The sequence below is a fragment of the Drosophila ficusphila genome, unplaced genomic scaffold, assembly GCF_018152265.1.
Source record: "Drosophila ficusphila isolate 14025-0441.05 unplaced genomic scaffold, ASM1815226v1 contig_350, whole genome shotgun sequence".
Classification (NCBI taxonomy): domain Eukaryota; kingdom Metazoa; phylum Arthropoda; class Insecta; order Diptera; family Drosophilidae; genus Drosophila; species Drosophila ficusphila.
The window spans coordinates 134,970-151,474 of NW_025064260.1; the positions used below are offsets into that span (position 1 = coordinate 134,970).

The 16,505-nt window shown below is 36.6% G+C and overlaps 3 protein-coding genes and 1 long non-coding RNA gene across 4 annotated transcripts in view; 2 read left to right on the forward strand and 2 right to left on the reverse strand.

Moving 5' to 3' along the window:
* Nucleotides 1-3,823, reverse strand: part of LOC108097843 — a 34,797-nt gene extending 30,974 nt beyond the window's left edge. The window contains 1 exon segment of the mRNA XM_043207885.1: nucleotides 3,371-3,823. Within this exon segment, the coding sequence (XP_043063820.1) occupies nucleotides 3,371-3,414 (44 nt within the window). The 5' untranslated portion in view covers nucleotides 3,415-3,823.
* A 3,248-nt stretch (nucleotides 3,824-7,071) lies between these two features.
* Nucleotides 7,072-7,404, reverse strand: LOC122319985. The gene is made up of 2 exons (XR_006245432.1): nucleotides 7,307-7,404; nucleotides 7,072-7,247 (listed from the first exon to the last, which is right to left on the reverse strand). It is a non-coding gene; the product is annotated as an uncharacterized LOC122319985 (long non-coding RNA).
* Nucleotides 7,405-9,330: 1,926 nt separating this feature from the next.
* On the forward strand, nucleotides 9,331-10,113 carry LOC122319980 (accessory gland protein Acp29AB-like). Its single transcript, XM_043207884.1, has one exon. The coding sequence runs from the start codon at nucleotides 9,331-9,333 to the stop codon at nucleotides 10,111-10,113; it is 783 nt and encodes a 260-aa protein (XP_043063819.1).
* Nucleotides 10,114-14,484: 4,371 nt separating this feature from the next.
* On the forward strand, nucleotides 14,485-15,352 carry LOC122319984 (accessory gland protein Acp29AB-like). Its single transcript, XM_043207887.1, has one exon. The coding sequence runs from the start codon at nucleotides 14,512-14,514 to the stop codon at nucleotides 15,244-15,246; it is 735 nt and encodes a 244-aa protein (XP_043063822.1). The 5' UTR covers nucleotides 14,485-14,511; the 3' UTR covers nucleotides 15,247-15,352.
* Nucleotides 15,353-16,505: the final 1,153 nt, after the last annotated feature.

A 16,505-nucleotide genomic window follows, 5' to 3' on the forward strand; every position in this document is an offset into this window, starting at 1 on the left:
CAATGTGTGTAGGTTGTGTGTGTGTGTGTGCCTGGGAGTGTGTGCGTGAATCAAAGATACAATCAGTGCGCAATTGTCTGCGTTGATGAGCAGCAGGATCTGAAAGTCGCCCGTCCTTAAACCGACCAATTCCCAAGCCATTGCCCATACAATATTTGCTCATCTCAGCTCCCTGCTCTTTTTTTATGGCGAAAAACGCCGCGTAATCACAATGATAATCATCACGCATCCCAATACCAAAGGGAACTTGACGAAATATATATAATTTATATTATTACAGTGCTGAGTAAAAAGCTTTTCATCTTGGTCATGATAAAAAAGTGTATGTGGATTGCAAGTATGTAAGCTTATTTAGTTTCGAAATTAAATTAATGCAAACACTTTAAATATCAATATGCTGCTGATTAAGTAACTCATTCAAGAAAACTTGACGAAATGCATATAATTTATATTGTAAAAGTGCTCAATAAAGCTTTTCATCTTGGTCATTATAAAAAAGAAGAAGCAATCTGTATGTAAGCTTATTTAGTTTCAAAATTAAATAAATGCAAACCCTTTAAATAATAATATGCTGATTAATTTTAAGCATTATTTTATTTTACACATCATTCCATTATAAAATTATGAAAGCTGTAATCAAAAATGGAAATGTGTTGCATGTTTATTCTAATTAAATTTAAATTTAATTTTTGTATTTGCTGGTATTACAAACGGAATTATTGTTTTTTTTTTTTTTTTTTTTAATTTGAGGCACTCAAATGATTATTTCAATTACATTTTATTTGCACAATAAATGCATTTATTAACTTGTGATTTGCCATAATCGAAATGCGCAACATAAGAAGCATTTTGTTTGTGATTTTGAACCGTAATCAACTAGTCAATTGATGTGTAAAATTGGTAAGGCTAAACGCTCTACTTGAATTCCATCACTAATTGGATTCAATTTGAAATATGTTTGCAAATGTAATTTGTGCACACATTGCATTGAATATAGACTAAGGACTACTAGTATATAATACGAATCATGTGTCATTCTCCCTGAAAATGTTCAGAACAATGAACGGATTTGCACATGTTTTGCACAAGCTAACAGAACTTAACCTGCTTTTCCGTCTGTTTGGGCCACAAGTATTTTAAGCGCATTTTCTTGGCGTCACCTTAAAGGCGACGACTTTCGGATTGGATGGGAAACTTAGTTAAATAGCAAACAACTTACAGCGAAATGTACTCGCACTGCAATGTATTCTATTTAATGCTCATGCGAACAAGGCTTGTGTGTCTGTTTATGTATTATTTGTGCTAAAAACGTCGGCGAGCTGACAGCGTGATGCCAGTCAGCCAGCAATGGCCCGCATAAGTATGCTACAAAAGTGTGTAGTCTAGAAGGATACCGACGCACACACACACTCATACACCCACACCCACACACAGGCGGGTCTTAAACAAGCATTCGAGTAGTGTGACATATTACAACGCCCCAACTTCCCCGTTCTGGATCCATTTCGCCCCCATTGCAGTCCACAGACCTTTAAGCGAAACTGAAACCGAAGCTTTCATCCATTTAGATGGCAAATGTCCGTAGGAGATTTATTTATATATATATATATGTATGTATAACTATATGTATTAGTGCAAAAGTAACGAGCGGTTTTTGTAGCAGCTACTCACTGACAAAAAATTTTATTCAAAAACATATATATTTCAAATTACTTTAACTACTAATTACAATAAGATATTTGCTGAAAAGACCTTCAGCAAATCTAGATACTTTCAATTGTTATGGTTTTCATTTTAAACATTACTTTTGCGAAACTTGAATCAATAACAGAAATATTCAATATACCATCACTAAATATACGTTTTCCATTAGGTTTTCACTTTGTTTTATTATAATTTACATTAAATGCTTATATAAGTGCAGTAATTATTTGTAGTGTTACACCCACAAACCGCCCAATGACGCCACATTCAAGTGATTCTTTGTGTACCACAATATTTTATTTTTTGTTAAGAATTAATAATGGCATTGCTTTATGGACGTGGTGGATTTGAAAATGGCTGGCCCACCAACGCAAGAATGCATTTCCCACAATTTTCTACTTTCAGTTGATATTTTATTTTCCCTTTTTTGTGGTCATTGCTGCGGTTTGTGGAAAAAAAAAAACAAAGCAAGATAGAATTTATACGATGATGATGCAATTACAATTGTGTTGTTAATTTTGCAAAGTGCGGTTAACCGAGCGGGCAAAATATGTTGCCAGCAATAAAATTAACAGGCTTTGTACGGTTCTCAGTGGTCAGAAAAACTGACTAAATATATTTTATATATTATATCCAATTAAAAGCATTTAAAGTTACCTCAAAAACGGAAAGATTTATGTTTTTCATTATTTTTTGCATATAACTCGAAATAAAATCCCCAAAACAGCAACCGAAAAATATCATGGGAATTTTCTCTTAATCGCCCTTTTCACATTGCCCATTAACGGAATCATAAATTATTAACTAGGCACGAAAATCTGCAGCTGGATAAATGCTCTCAGGCAGAAAAGTGCGCTCGAGCAGACAAGGGCCCCAAGTCGAAGGGGATTTCGTATATCAAAAAAAAAAAAAAAAGCACAGCCACACACGAGAATGATGATAAACACGATGATGTTGATGATGATTATGGCCCAATGACGATGCTGATAATAGAGCTTACAACTCAAAGCCAGCACACAGTTATTTACATGAAAGTACAAATACAGAAACTCTGACGGAAAATGAACCACACTCACAGGCAAGAGCCAACATTTCCGGCTGTAACACAAACTGTGAACAATTTCACTAGTTCTATTTTGTTTTCCTTATGTTTTCCTTTTCATATTGTTGGCAAGGATAAAGGGCCCCGTATCGCTTCCATTGTTTTGCCAGGCGTAATCACAACAATGCCCAAATAATGACGGAAATACACGGAGCTATCCTGGCCCAATATCCTGTCCAACAAAAAAAAATACAATGTCGATAGCCCATGTGAGCAAAATTGGATAGTGTGTGTCTACAGCTACACAAATATGGCAAATATATTAAATCAACAGGAAGTGCTACGTGATTTGGCAATGCCTAGGACAAACACAAACAATAACCCCAACTATTGCGGCAGAAGCACGAAAACTTAAAGCCAACTGCCAGCAAGATATCTACGAAATTTATCGACCAATACTTTCAGTAGATTCTTTTATATTTTATCAATTTGATCTGATTTTATATATTACATTTTAGTTGAAAGTTAATAAAATCCTCTGCAATAAAAAATTGGCTTAATTTTTAATATACATTTACAATTTTAATTACATGGTTAGATTGCCATATTGACTTTATAACTCACCTTATTCCGCCCACATTGAGTATAATCCGATTTTCGCCATCCATGTTGCATGCAACAGTTGTGGCAACAGCAGCCGCATGCCAAACTAATTCTGGGACGGCCCGCCAGCAGGTTGAACAAAGATTTCGATATCCCTCTACTTGCTTTCACAAGTTGCAACCTTATTATTTCACGAGAAGCTCACATATACGAACACTCAGGCACTCGCGGTCCACACGGCGTATGAGCAATCTGCAGCCGCTGTGAAATACTTTTTAATTAGGCTTGGGCGCAGGTTGCACTTCCTCCTTATTTTTTTTTTATTTATATTTTGTGGTTCTTCAGCACTCGCAGCTGAGTTTGTTTTGCACTTGCATTTGGATTTCGGCTTTGGCTTTGGGTTTATGGTTTCAGCTTCGCCTATCTCTTCCCTCCATCGTCTTTTTTAACATTTGGCCCTCGGCGTCTCGTTTGTCCTTTGACTGAAAATAAAAAGGAAACAAAATGGATTCCAAGGACTTTAGTCGAGTAATATGCAAACCAAGATTGGGTTAATATCTGCGCAGTAATGCGCTGTGCGCCCTTAAGCTAAAATTTTCATGCATATATAATATATAAGTTACAATTTATGTGTATGCAAATACTTAAGGCAAATCCCAGTTGCGCAAAAGTGCGCCACTGTCGAAACTATTTCCCTTTGACAAAGACAAATTTAATTAGATATTTTAGTGGAGGGAATTTCCCAAGTATTTCTTCAACGCAAGTGCTATCCGAGTTAAAGTTTAATTGGAATTTAAGTTGCAAGGTGGTTGACAACTGGTTGACTTTGTTGTGTATTCAAAAAGTTTTACTTTGAGTACACATTTGGTTGAAAGTTTCTAATTCAGTTGTCAATTCTCGAGATATTATTATCACCTTTAAAAGTAGGATATAATTTCTGCTGACAAAAACTAAAACCAAGTAATCTCCTAAGGCAGAAAGCGGAGTGAATTTGGTTATATGGGATTTATAGCTTTCTTGGTATTACCAAACAATCAATAAATCTGAGTGTTTGGGCTGGTAAAATAGGACTTTTAAACTTATATAGAATAACATAGACTAGTCAGAATTCACAAGATAAAATAATCATACTTTGTAAAGACGCACATTTACAATTGTATAAAAATTCCTTTAAATCGATAATAATAATTTAAAAACTGTAAGCTATAGGAATGTTGTCCTATTGTCCGCTGAAAATTCAATTTAACTTATATAAACAAGAAGAAATAATGGCCTGAATGCATCAAAAGTTTGCGTTACATGAAAATACATTTTTAATTGAATAAACGCAACGTCACTTATACGCCACATCAGCCCATCTGTTTAATAAGAGCTGTTAAAAAAAAAAAAAAAAAAAAAAAACAGATAAAAAAAGGTACACTATGTAGAGCAAAGATAGGAGTTTTAGGTGCCGGCCATTTGAATCTAGAAATATTTTTGCTGTTGATATAAATATGTTGATAAAGTTTCAGTCATGCACGTTTTCAATATTTCGTTGCAAATAAAATTTGTAGAGGTTTATCCCGTATTTAAGAGCTGTAACAAACCGGAATGCATTTAGTTACGAAGATTGGGTCCCACAGGTCTTAAACACTCAATATGTTGAGGTACTTCTACTTTTTATGGCTCTTCACTGTTTGCGGACTGTGGGGAAACCAGGCTCAAAACCAGGAGCAAACTTTGCTTGATCAGATTGCCAACCACCAGTAACAGTGGTTCAGATACACAGCGGCAAATCAGGCTGAGAGTCATGCAAAAATAGACAGACTGAAGGAAGAGATGGAGGGCCAACTACAGGTACTACAGGTTAATACAGAAATCCAACAATCGAATATAAACAGAATGAAGGAAGGCCAACTAAAAGCGCTCCCGAAGAAAATATAATTCCAACTTCAGACGCTTCACGATATTGTGAAGTCTGAAAAAACAGAAATTAAACCGAAACCTTTACACCCGCTTTTTGAAAAGATGGGCTTGAGGTACTTCTACATTGAAAAGCAAGATCGAGTTAATTGGCTTACTGCCTTTAACAAATGTCGTTAAGTCGGTGGTTATCTGGCTACAATCAACGATGACATGGAACGACGGAATGTCGGAAACCGGATTGATGAAGGGGGTTCATTTTGGTTGGATATCCACTCATTGGCCAAAAACGGCACGATTCTTTCCACTCACACCGGGGTGTGCCACCATACTTTAGCTGGCATGACGGGGAACCGCGTTACAAAAATTGTGGAGAAATCTACCTCGGGAAAATGCAAATTGACAGTTGTTTTGAGGAACACCTAATTATTTGCCAAAGTGACTTATGAGACTAGATACATTAATTTGTGCGATATCAATTTAAATGTTCTGCTCGTTATTTATTTTTTGAAAATCATTTGGTTTACAGGATATCGTTTTGCTCTTCGAGTAATGGGTATAACCAGACTAAAATGAAGCAATGAACATGGACGTGGATAACGCTGACTTCGAGTTGGAGTCCAAATTAGATTCCGAGAGTCAGTTAGTGCCTGCAGAAAAGGGAAAAAATCCAAAACAATGCTGCCCACATCGGTATCGAAAAAAAAAATCAGCACCAGTAGCAAATTCATTCCAAAATGGGAAGGCGAAGGGAAAAGTTTTGCTGGAAACAAAACTACGGAAAAACTAAATAGAGAAAGTTTTGGGTCAAACAAAACGTTTCCCTTTCGCTGCAGCGAAATAATGTGCAAATGAAGAGCGCAGCAAATGGCAACACACACAGACCCATAAATCGAGTTGCGTTTTACTTGTAAATTAGAGTCGGAAGGGGCCAACGAAACTGGCGATGATGGCGAAAATCAATGGCCAAGTGGCGGACTCCTTCGATGACGCGGGAGACATACTGCGGACAAGGTCGGTCCAGCCATTGTCCATTTGTCCAATTGTCCAGGGCGGAAACAACCCGAGCCAAGTGCCAACCAAGAGCAGCAAGGAGGAAAGAAAATTCTGCAAAGAAGGGGGATATCCTTCTCCTGATATCGAAAAAAAAACCTACAACTTTAAGATTATTTTCATTCTTTAAACCGCCGAATACTCTTGCAAGAGTTAAATTACTAATCGATTGCAAACCTTTTGTTCGTAAACTATTATAAAGGCTTACAAGTGGACAAAGAATGTGTATTTAAAATTGAATTACCAGGCGATGAATAAAAACACATTTAACAACCAAGCTTAAAAAGCAATGAGTAAATAATAATTATAACAAATAACGACTGGCTTCTTAATATTTTATTTTAATTTGTCATCCATTATGGTTATAAAAAAGTTAAAGTTTTTAGTTTAAATTACTTCGTTTCTATTCTTGCACTCTGTATTCCCAATTCAAGATATGTATATGAAATTGATTGCAAGTCACATAGTAAATGAAAACTCTTTGACTTTAATTCTAAAGACAAATGTGTCGAGAAAATGTGTTGGTTCCATTAATCATCTAAGAAACACTATAAGACAACCTCAACATTTTTTAAATTTAGGAGACCCAAATACATCTTTTGACGAACGACGCAACTCATCGTATCACTTTGTCAATTCAAGTCGGGAGTGGTGGCAGCAGAAGAGCCCGACAGAAATAACGCATACGCCAAGTAAGCCCCGAAAGCAGGGAGCGGAATGAATTTGGGTGAATTTGCAGAAGTAAGGATGAAGAGAATACATACATATACATGCCAGTATTTACTATAAGTTCGCATTTTTTATGAAAAATCCATTAAATTGATAATTAGAATATAAAAACTTTAGAAATGTTGTCTAATTGTCTGCTGAAAATTCAATTTCACTTGAATTATTGAAGGAGCTCCATGCGCGTGTGCCTCAGGCTTGAGCAATAAAATATTCTCTATAAAAAAAACAAGTGAGTTTTGAGTGCATCATTTGTTTCTAAAATATTGTAATCACTTAAAGACTTGTCCACAAAGGTTGCTGTGCACTCCGCACTCCCAAAGAAAACTCTTCAGCACAAAATAAATTCAGTTTCCTCAAAAACTCGACCTTCATTTGGTGGCATTTACACATGTTAATAAGGTTTCCGTCATGCCTATTTTCATTACTCCTTTGCAAACTGAATCCGTTATGGCTTATCACATATTTAAGAGCTGTAACCAACCGGAATGCAGTTAGTTACGAAGATTAAGTCTTACAGGATTTACACACTCAATATGCGGAGGTACTCCTATTTTGTATGGCTCTTCACCGTTTGCGGACTGTGGGGAACCCAAGCTCAACAAGAGGAGTCGTGCTTACTTGAACAGATTTCCACGCACCAGCAACAGTGGTTCATAAACATAGCGGCAAATCAGGTTACAACGCATGCAAAAATAGACGAACTGAAAAAAGAGATGAAAGGTCAACTACAGGCGCTACAAGTGAAAATAGATATCCAACAACATAAAATTGACAGAACGAAGGAAGATATCGAAGGCCAACTGAAAGCGCTGCACAAGAAAATAGAATCCCAATATAAGACGCTTCTCGACACTGTGAAGTGTGAAAAACCACAAACTGAACTGAAACCTCCATACTCGTTTTTCGAAAAGATAGGCTCAAGGTACTTCTACATTGAAAAGAACCATAGAGAAAGTTGGTTTGAAGCCTTTAACACATGTCGTCAAATCGGTGGTTACTTGGCAACATTCATCAATGAGAAGGAACTAGAGCAGGTCGCCAACCGGCTTGAAGGCGTTGTAGACCCAATGTGGTTGGATATCCACTCATTGGCCAAACACCGCACGTTTCTTTCCACTCGCACCGGAGAGCGTCCACAGTACTTGAATTGGGATGTCAATGAACCGGGTATCAAAAATTTTAGTTGTGTGCAACTGTACAAAAAAAAATTGAAGTTCAAGAATGTTTTTATACTCGCCGATTTATTTGTCAACGTGACATATGAGACTAGGTGCATATAGGTACATATATCTGTACGATATGAATATAAATATTCTGCTCGTTCTTTCCTTTTTTTGTTTTGATAACACAGTCTTACAAAATTAAAAAAAAATTTGCAACGGAGATGGGGTGTATTTTTTTGTGTTGGGGGTGACGAATGACTACAAAAAACATCAAAAAAAGGGTTAGTTAGCCGTAGAAATTTCGCAGTAGGGGCATTTTTTAATTTTTCGCCTTTTTCGAAACTATTATAAAGGCTTACAAGTGGGACAAATAAAAACACATTTAACAACCAAGCTTAAAAAGCGATGAGTAAATAATAATTTTAACCTATATAAGCCAGTCGTAATATTTTATTATAATTTGCCATCCATTACGGCTATGAAAACTTTGAGGTTTTTAGTTTAAATTCTTTGGTTTCTATTCTTGTATTCTGTATTCCCAATTCAAGACGTATGACATTGATTGCAAGAAACTTAGAAAATGAAAAGAAAAAATTTACGTGACTTGTTTCCTTGCAGGCAAAATGCAGCCAAACGACAAAAACCCGGATTGATTTTATTGTTTGCGACTGCCTGCCTTAAAATGCATTATTTATCAGTTTCAAACAAAAGTTTCCAGAGTTAAAATCTTGACCACAGTTTCGTGAACTAATATAAAAATGTATGAAAATCAAAGAACACAGTTAACTTCAGACAAAAAAAAATTCTGAAATCGCCTCAAGATTTGCTATACGGGGATCAAAAATAAATATCCCGCTTTGATAGCGATAGGCCAAAGAATCTTAAAAACTATTTTCCTATAAAAGACAAACACCAGAAAAAAGAAATATAGTTTTCTGAAAAACTCAAACCGTGTCAGCGTGTTTAATTTAGTGGCAATTATTTAAGATATGTTGATAAAGTTTCGGTCATGCGTATTTTCATTATTTTTTTGCAAACTGAATTTGTTGCGGCATATCACATATAAAGGGGCTTTAACAAACCGAGAAGCAGTTAGTTACGAAGATTGGGTCTTAGAGGATTTACACACTCAATATGTGGAGGTACTGCTATTTTTTATGGCTCTTCACCGTTTGCGGACTGTGGGGAAGCCAGGCCAAAAACCAGGAGAAATGCTCAGTTCATGAGATTGCCACGAATCAGCAAAAGTGGTTCGGATACACAGCGGAAAATCAGGCAGAAACTCATGCGAAAATAGACAAACTGAAGGCAGAGTTGGAAGGTCAACTACAGGCGCTACAGGTGAATACGGAACTCCAACAACAGACGCTAAAGGACGTTATGGAGTCTCAAAAGGGAGTCATAAAACCGAAAATAAACAAAATGAAGGACGAGATGGAAGGCCAACTTCAGGCGCTACAGAAGAAAACGGAAATCCTACTTCAGGAGCTACGGGAAATTGCGTTGACTCAAAAGGCAGTAGTTGAGCCAAAACCTTCGCAAAAAGTTTCACAGACGCGATCAAAACTGTTTGAAAAGATTGGCTCGAGATACTTCTACTTGGAAAAGAATCTTTCAGTAAATTGGTTTGATGCGTTTCACAGATGTCGTCAAATGGGTGGATACCTGGCTACAATCAACGACGAGAAGGAATTCAAGTTAATCGATTCTACCCGTCCATATTGGTTCGACATCACCTCACTGGCCAATACAAAGACGCAAATTTCCACTCGCACCGGGAAACCTCCACCATACACTAAATGGCATAAATTTCATCCGAGGACCAACGTTTATATCTGTGCAGCCTTCAACAACGTGCTAATGTGGAGTCATAACTGTTATGATGAATTCTCTTTTATTTGCCAAAGTGACCAATGAGAATCGATACATTTATTATGTTTGCGATATGAATTTTAATATTCTGCTCGTTGTTTTTAGAAAACAAAGAAACTTTTGGGTTTAGGGAGCAATGAACAGAAAAAATTTGAACTGTGAATAATAAATCAGTTTTAAATTTATAGATTCTTTTTGATTTTTTAGCTTGACTAATATCTTAAACAATGCATTTAAAAAGCGGAAAAACAAAAACGGTTTAACTCAAAAATCTAAAAACAACAAGAAAGGAAGCTAGCACCGGCGAACCAGAGCTTTTACTCTATACCCTTGCATTCATCAAATATGTCGAGCATATATATATTCGACGATTGTTCATATGAAATATGACAGCTATATGATGGCTATAGTCGTCTGATTTTTATGAAATTTAATTTAAAATTCGAGATTTGTTACTCTATAGTACAAAAATCATGATCTTGTGATGAAAGACAACGCTTTTATAATTTTATTTCCATTCAAGGGTAGTTAAAAAACTTGATGTTCTGAAATTCATACTGGTGGGTAAAAAACAACGACGCTATCATTTTTTTCCACTATTTATATATATACTAGCAGCCGGTACACGCGTTTGCATAGTAAAAAAAAGAAGGTTATTAAGTTCATTAAGCTTAAATTTAATTCATTAAGTTTTAAATTGCTAGCTATTTGAAAGTCTTTCGTGCATTGGAAACGACATAATTCTCCAGATAGCACCATTATTACTTTTACCCGTATAGGGCCCAATTTGATACTGAGTAATTTCATTATTTATATTATCTCTCCGGCTTTGCACGGGTATAAATTATGTAGCCTATGTCAAGAGTAACAGGTATCATAATTCAATTCTTCCTCGAAATAATAAAACAGGCAAAATGAGGTTATGCCGTTCAGAGGAACACTAATGCATTATTTAAGGAGCTCCATGCATCAGGCATGAGAAATAAAATATTCTCTATAAAACAAACAAGTGAGTTTTGAGGGCATCATTTGATTCTAAAATATTGTAATCACTTAAAGATTTGTCCACAAAGGTTGCTGTGCACTCCGCACTCCCAAAGAAAACTCTTCAGCACAAAATAAATTCAGATTCCTGAAAAACTCGACCATTTACACATGTTAATAAGGTTTCGGTCACGCATATTTTCATTACTCCTTTGCAAACTGAATCCGTTATGGCTTATCACATATTTAAGAGCTGTAACAAACCGGAATCCAGTTAGTTACGAAGATTAAGTCTTACAGGATTTACACACTCAATATGTGGAGGTACTCCTATTTTGTATGGCTCTTCGCCGTTTGCGGACTGTGGGGAACTCAAGCTCAAATCCAGGAGTCATGCTTACTTGATCAGACTGCCACGCACCAGCAACAGTGGTTCAGAAACACATCGGCAAATCAGGCTGAAGCTAATGCAAAAATAGACAGAATGAAGGAAGAAATGAAAGGTCAAATACAGGCGCTACAGGCGAAAACAAAAAGCCAACAAGAGTCGCTTCGGGAAGTTATGAAGTCTCAAAAGGCAGAAATCCAACCGAAAATAGACACAATGAAGGATAAGATGGGAGGCCAACTAAAAGAGCTACAGAAGAAAACAGAAGACCTACTTCAGCAGATACGGGACTTAAGTTCTTCTGGACAAAAGGGTTCACAACCGCCATCAAATCAGTTTTCAAGGATTGGCTCGAGATACTTCTACATTGAAAGGCGTGTTCGAGTAAATTGGTTTGATGCATATAACAGATGTCGTCAAATGGGTGGACACCTGGCTACAATCAACGATGAACTGGAACTGCAGTCAATCAACCGGAGACTCGTTTCAGATGTATTTTGGTTGGACATCAACTCAATGGCCGAAAAAGGAAACTTTCTTTCCACTCGCACCGGGAAGCGTCCACCATTACTTAAATGGCACGAAGGACAACCGGTTAACGGAGTTTCTTGTTGTGCAAATTTGGGCGGCTTGAAGATGTTTACTAATAGTTGTTATGATGAATACTTCTTTATTTGTCAAAGTGACCAATGACCAATATTCTGCTCGTTAATTCTTTTTTTTCTTACTAGAAAACAAACAAACTTTTGGGTTTAGGGAGCAATGAACAGAAAACATTTGAGCTGTAAATAAATCAATTTTCAATTTATAAATTTTTTTTGATTTTTTAGCTAGACTTATATCTAAAACAATGCATTTAAAAAACGGGAAAACTCTTCTGCAGCAAACAAGGTTTAACTTAAAAAAAAAAAAAAAAAAAAAAATTACAATCCAAAACAAAATAAAAATATTTTCTTAAAGATTTTTTTTAATCGCGACTTGTTACATAGATTTAAAAAAGAAAAATATTTTAATTTTTAATGTACAATGTATGATTTTTTTGTGGCAAACAATTTCTAAAGACAAATGTGTCGAGAAAATGTGTTGGTTCCATTTATCATTTAAAAGACTCAACAAGAAAACCATTTCAACATTTTTTAAATTTAGGAGACTAAAATACATCTTTTGACGAAAGACGCAACTCATCGTATCACTTTGTCAAATCAAAACGGGAGTGGTGGCAGTTGAAGAGCCCGACAGAAATAACGCATACGCCAAGTAAGCCCCGAAAGCAGGGAGCGGAATGAATTTGGGTAAATTTGCAAATGTACGAACGAAAAGAAAGTACAATAGAAGGAGAAAAGTGAAAGTTAACGCAAACGTTGTGGCCCATCACTGCGGCAGTTTTATGGCCCAATGACGTGGCCAGATATGGCGACAGACTTGCATTGAGAATCGCTATATATATTATATACACGCCAGTATGTACTATAGGTTGGCATTTTATTTTCTCGGTCGCTTTTGCTGAGTATGCAAATTTTTTACTTGGCCGCACTTTAGCCGCATTTGGGCCAGGACTCGGGAGGAGGAGCCCCTGGCCGTGTGTTCGCTGTCAAAATGACAAAATGTTGGTTAAGTGCGACGAGCGCACAAAAGTCAGAATGGCGGGCAAAGAAACGGAAAGTCGAGAAGACAGAGAAGAAGTAGCGACACGACCACTCCAACGATCAACCGACCGACTGACTGACTGACTGACTGACTGACTGAATGACTGACTGAAGGACTGACTGAGTGACGGAGTGACTGACTATATAAAAAGGACACTCGGCAGAAAATACGGCTTGCAGTCGAAATGAGATTCCGAGTGAGCAGCTGGGCCAGCATCAAGTGCGTCATCAATCTCGGCGGCGTTTAGAGAGCGGGAGCTTCCATTCATTAAGTGGCTGCCGAGGAGGATTGACAGGAGCAGGTCCTCATCGCTGAGTGCTTTCAGTTCGCGCTTTGTCTTTGGGCTTTGGCCCTCCTCTACCCGCCACTTCACGGCTGCACCGCCTGTTAGTGGCACTTCTCGGCATCCTCCTGCTTCTCGAAGGACCTTCCCCGAAATCAATCACTTGCTCGGTGAGGCCCAGCATGTTCGAGGATGGTTACCATCCCATCGAGTCCTTCGCGCGTTTCCCTCAGAGTCTCAAGCGCAAATGTGTGTTAAAGTGAATAATAAGTTTCTGCCAATTTTGTGTTGTGATGGAAGAGATTTGTCGCTTTGTTGGCATTGCCAAACAATCGAAACCTCTGAGTGGTTGAGTTGGTTAAATAGGGTTTTTAAGATTTATAGAATAACGTGGAATGGTAAAAACTTTAACTTAAAAATATACTCACAAGAAAAAATTATCATACTTTGTAAAGACGCACATTTGTAGTTTTATTTAAATTCCTTTAAATCGCTAATAAAAAAATGAAAGCTGGTAGCTATAGGAATGTTGTCCAATTGTCTGCTGAAAATTCAATTTCACTTATGAATACAAACCAAAACAAATAAATGCCCAGAATAAATTGTAAATTTGTATTACACGAAATTACAATTTTAATTGAATAAACGCAACGTCCCTCATACGCCACATCAACCCATCTGTATAATAAAAGCTTTTAAAAAATAAAAACTACAGATAACACTATAGATAATACTATAGATAACACTATAGATGACACTATGTGGAGCAAAAAAAGGAGTTTTAAGTTCCGACCATTTGAGTCTAAAGATATTGTAATCACTTCAAGATTTGTTCACACAAAAGGTTGCTGTCCGAGGGTAAAAGATAATAATAAAAGCAATCGCGGCCTCTGCGTAAGTCATAGAATCTTATACATTATTTTCCTATATAGATCGAACACCAGAGAAAAAAAATCAGTTTCCTGAAAAAATCGTCTTTCATTTGGTGGCATTTAAATATGTTGATAAAGTTTCAGTCATGCATATTTTCATTATTTCTTTGCAAACTGAATCCGTTGCGGTTTATCACATATTAAAGGGCTTTAACAACCCGAGAAACAGTTAGTTTCGAAGATTGGATTACAGATCTTACACACTCAATATGTGGAGGTACTCCTATTTTTTATGGCTCTTCACTGTTTGCGGACTGTGGGGAACTCAAGCTCAAAACCAGGAGCCAAGCTTGCTTGATCAGATAGCCAACCACCAGCAACAGTGGTTCAGATACACAGCGGCAAATCAGGCTGAAGCTAATGCAAAAATAGACAGACTAAAAGAAAGCATAGAAGGCCAACTACAGGCGCAACAGGTAAAAACAGAAATCCAACAACACTCGCTTCGGAACGTTATGGAGTCTCTAAAGGCAGAAATTAAACCGAAAATAGAAAAAATGATAAAGGATATAGAAGACCTAAAAAACGCCATTGTTGACCAGAAGTCTTTCAATTCTTCTTTACAAAGAGTACCGCCATCAAATCTGTTTGAAAATATTGGCTCGAGATATTTCTACATTGAAAAGCATGATACTGTAACTTGGTTTGTTGCATTTAACAAATGTCGTCGATTCGGTGGGTACCTGGCTACAATCAACGACGAGGAGGAACTACAAGCTATCACAAAACGAACCACTGAAGACTCATATTGGTTCGACTTCAATTCACTGGCCGAAAAAGGAAAGTTTTTTTCCACTCGCACTGGCGAGCGTCCACCGTTCACTAAATGGCGAGAAAATTATTCGCATACCACAGATGATGGTTGTGTAGTGGCATTCAAATTGGAGATGTATGCTATTGATTGTAGATTGAAACACTTTTTTATTTGCCAAAGCGACCAATGAGACTATATACTTAAAAAGGTTCGCTATACGAATTTTAATATTCTGCTCATCTTTTTCCTTTAAAAACAAGAAAGGAAGCTAACTACGGCAAGCCGAAGCTTATATACCCTTGCAGTCATCAAATATGTCGAACAAAATGCATAAAGGCTAAACAACATCGAAGCTATAACGATTTTTCTATTCATTTTCCATATTTCCGACTATAGATCATATGGGAGCTATATGATATAGTCGTCCGATTTCAATGAAATTTTATTTGTTATTCAAGAGTCGTTAGAAAACTCTATATTCTAAAAATCATGATTTTCTGATGAGAAATAACGATGTTATCATTTTATTTCCGTTGATTCTATATAGATTTTTCGATCTTTCCTATGGCAGCTATATGATATAGTTGTCCGATTTTTATGAAATTTTTTTTATAAATCAAGGCTAGTTAAAAAAACTTAATACTTAAAAAATCATGCTCGTGGGATAAAAAACAACGATGCTGTCAATTTATTTCCATTAATTCTATATATATTTTTCGATCTCTCCTATGGCAACTATATGATAGAGTTATCCGATTTTGTTCAAATTTAACACGAAATGCAATAACAGTTAGAAAGCGCCATCTTGAAGAATTCAAGTCGATCTGGCCAAAAACAACGGCGTGAGCATTTTTTATTTCATTCTCTCGTATGGGAGCTATCCGATATAGTCGGCCGATCCGGCCCGTTCCGACTTATATACTGCGTGCAATACCTACACACCTTTTGGGAAAGTTTCAGCAAGATAGCTTTAAAACTGAGAGACTAGTTTAGGCAGAAACGGACAGACGGACAGACGGACAGAAGGACAGACGGACAGACGTACAGACGGATTTCGACTCAGATCGTGATGCTGATCAAGAATATATATACTTTATGGGGTCTGAGGTGTCTCCTTCACTGCGTTGCAAACTTCTGGCCAAAATTATAATACCCTTTGCTCTGCAAGGGTATAAAAAATCAAGTTTTGGGATTAGGGAGCAATGAACAGAGAAAATTAGAGCTATGAATAAAACAATTTTCAATTCACAAGTTCTGTTTATTTTATTATCTAACCTAATATCTAAAGCAATGCATTTAAAAAACGGAACACCTCTCTTGCAGAAAAATGGTTTTACATAAAAGTCTAAAAATAAAACCCAAATGAGGGTCAAAACACCAAAATGCGATATTTTTCAATCTCTTTTTTTTTTTTTTTTAATTTTTGAAATTCATTTCAAAACGATTAAT

What these genes read in the sequence shown, in the direction of transcription:
- LOC122319980 (XM_043207884.1), top strand. Translation starts at nt 9,331, where the DNA reads ATGTGGAGGTACTGCTATTTTTTATGGCTCTTCACCGTTTGCGGACTG.
- LOC122319984 (XM_043207887.1), top strand. Translation starts at nt 14,512, where the DNA reads ATGTGGAGGTACTCCTATTTTTTATGGCTCTTCACTGTTTGCGGACTG.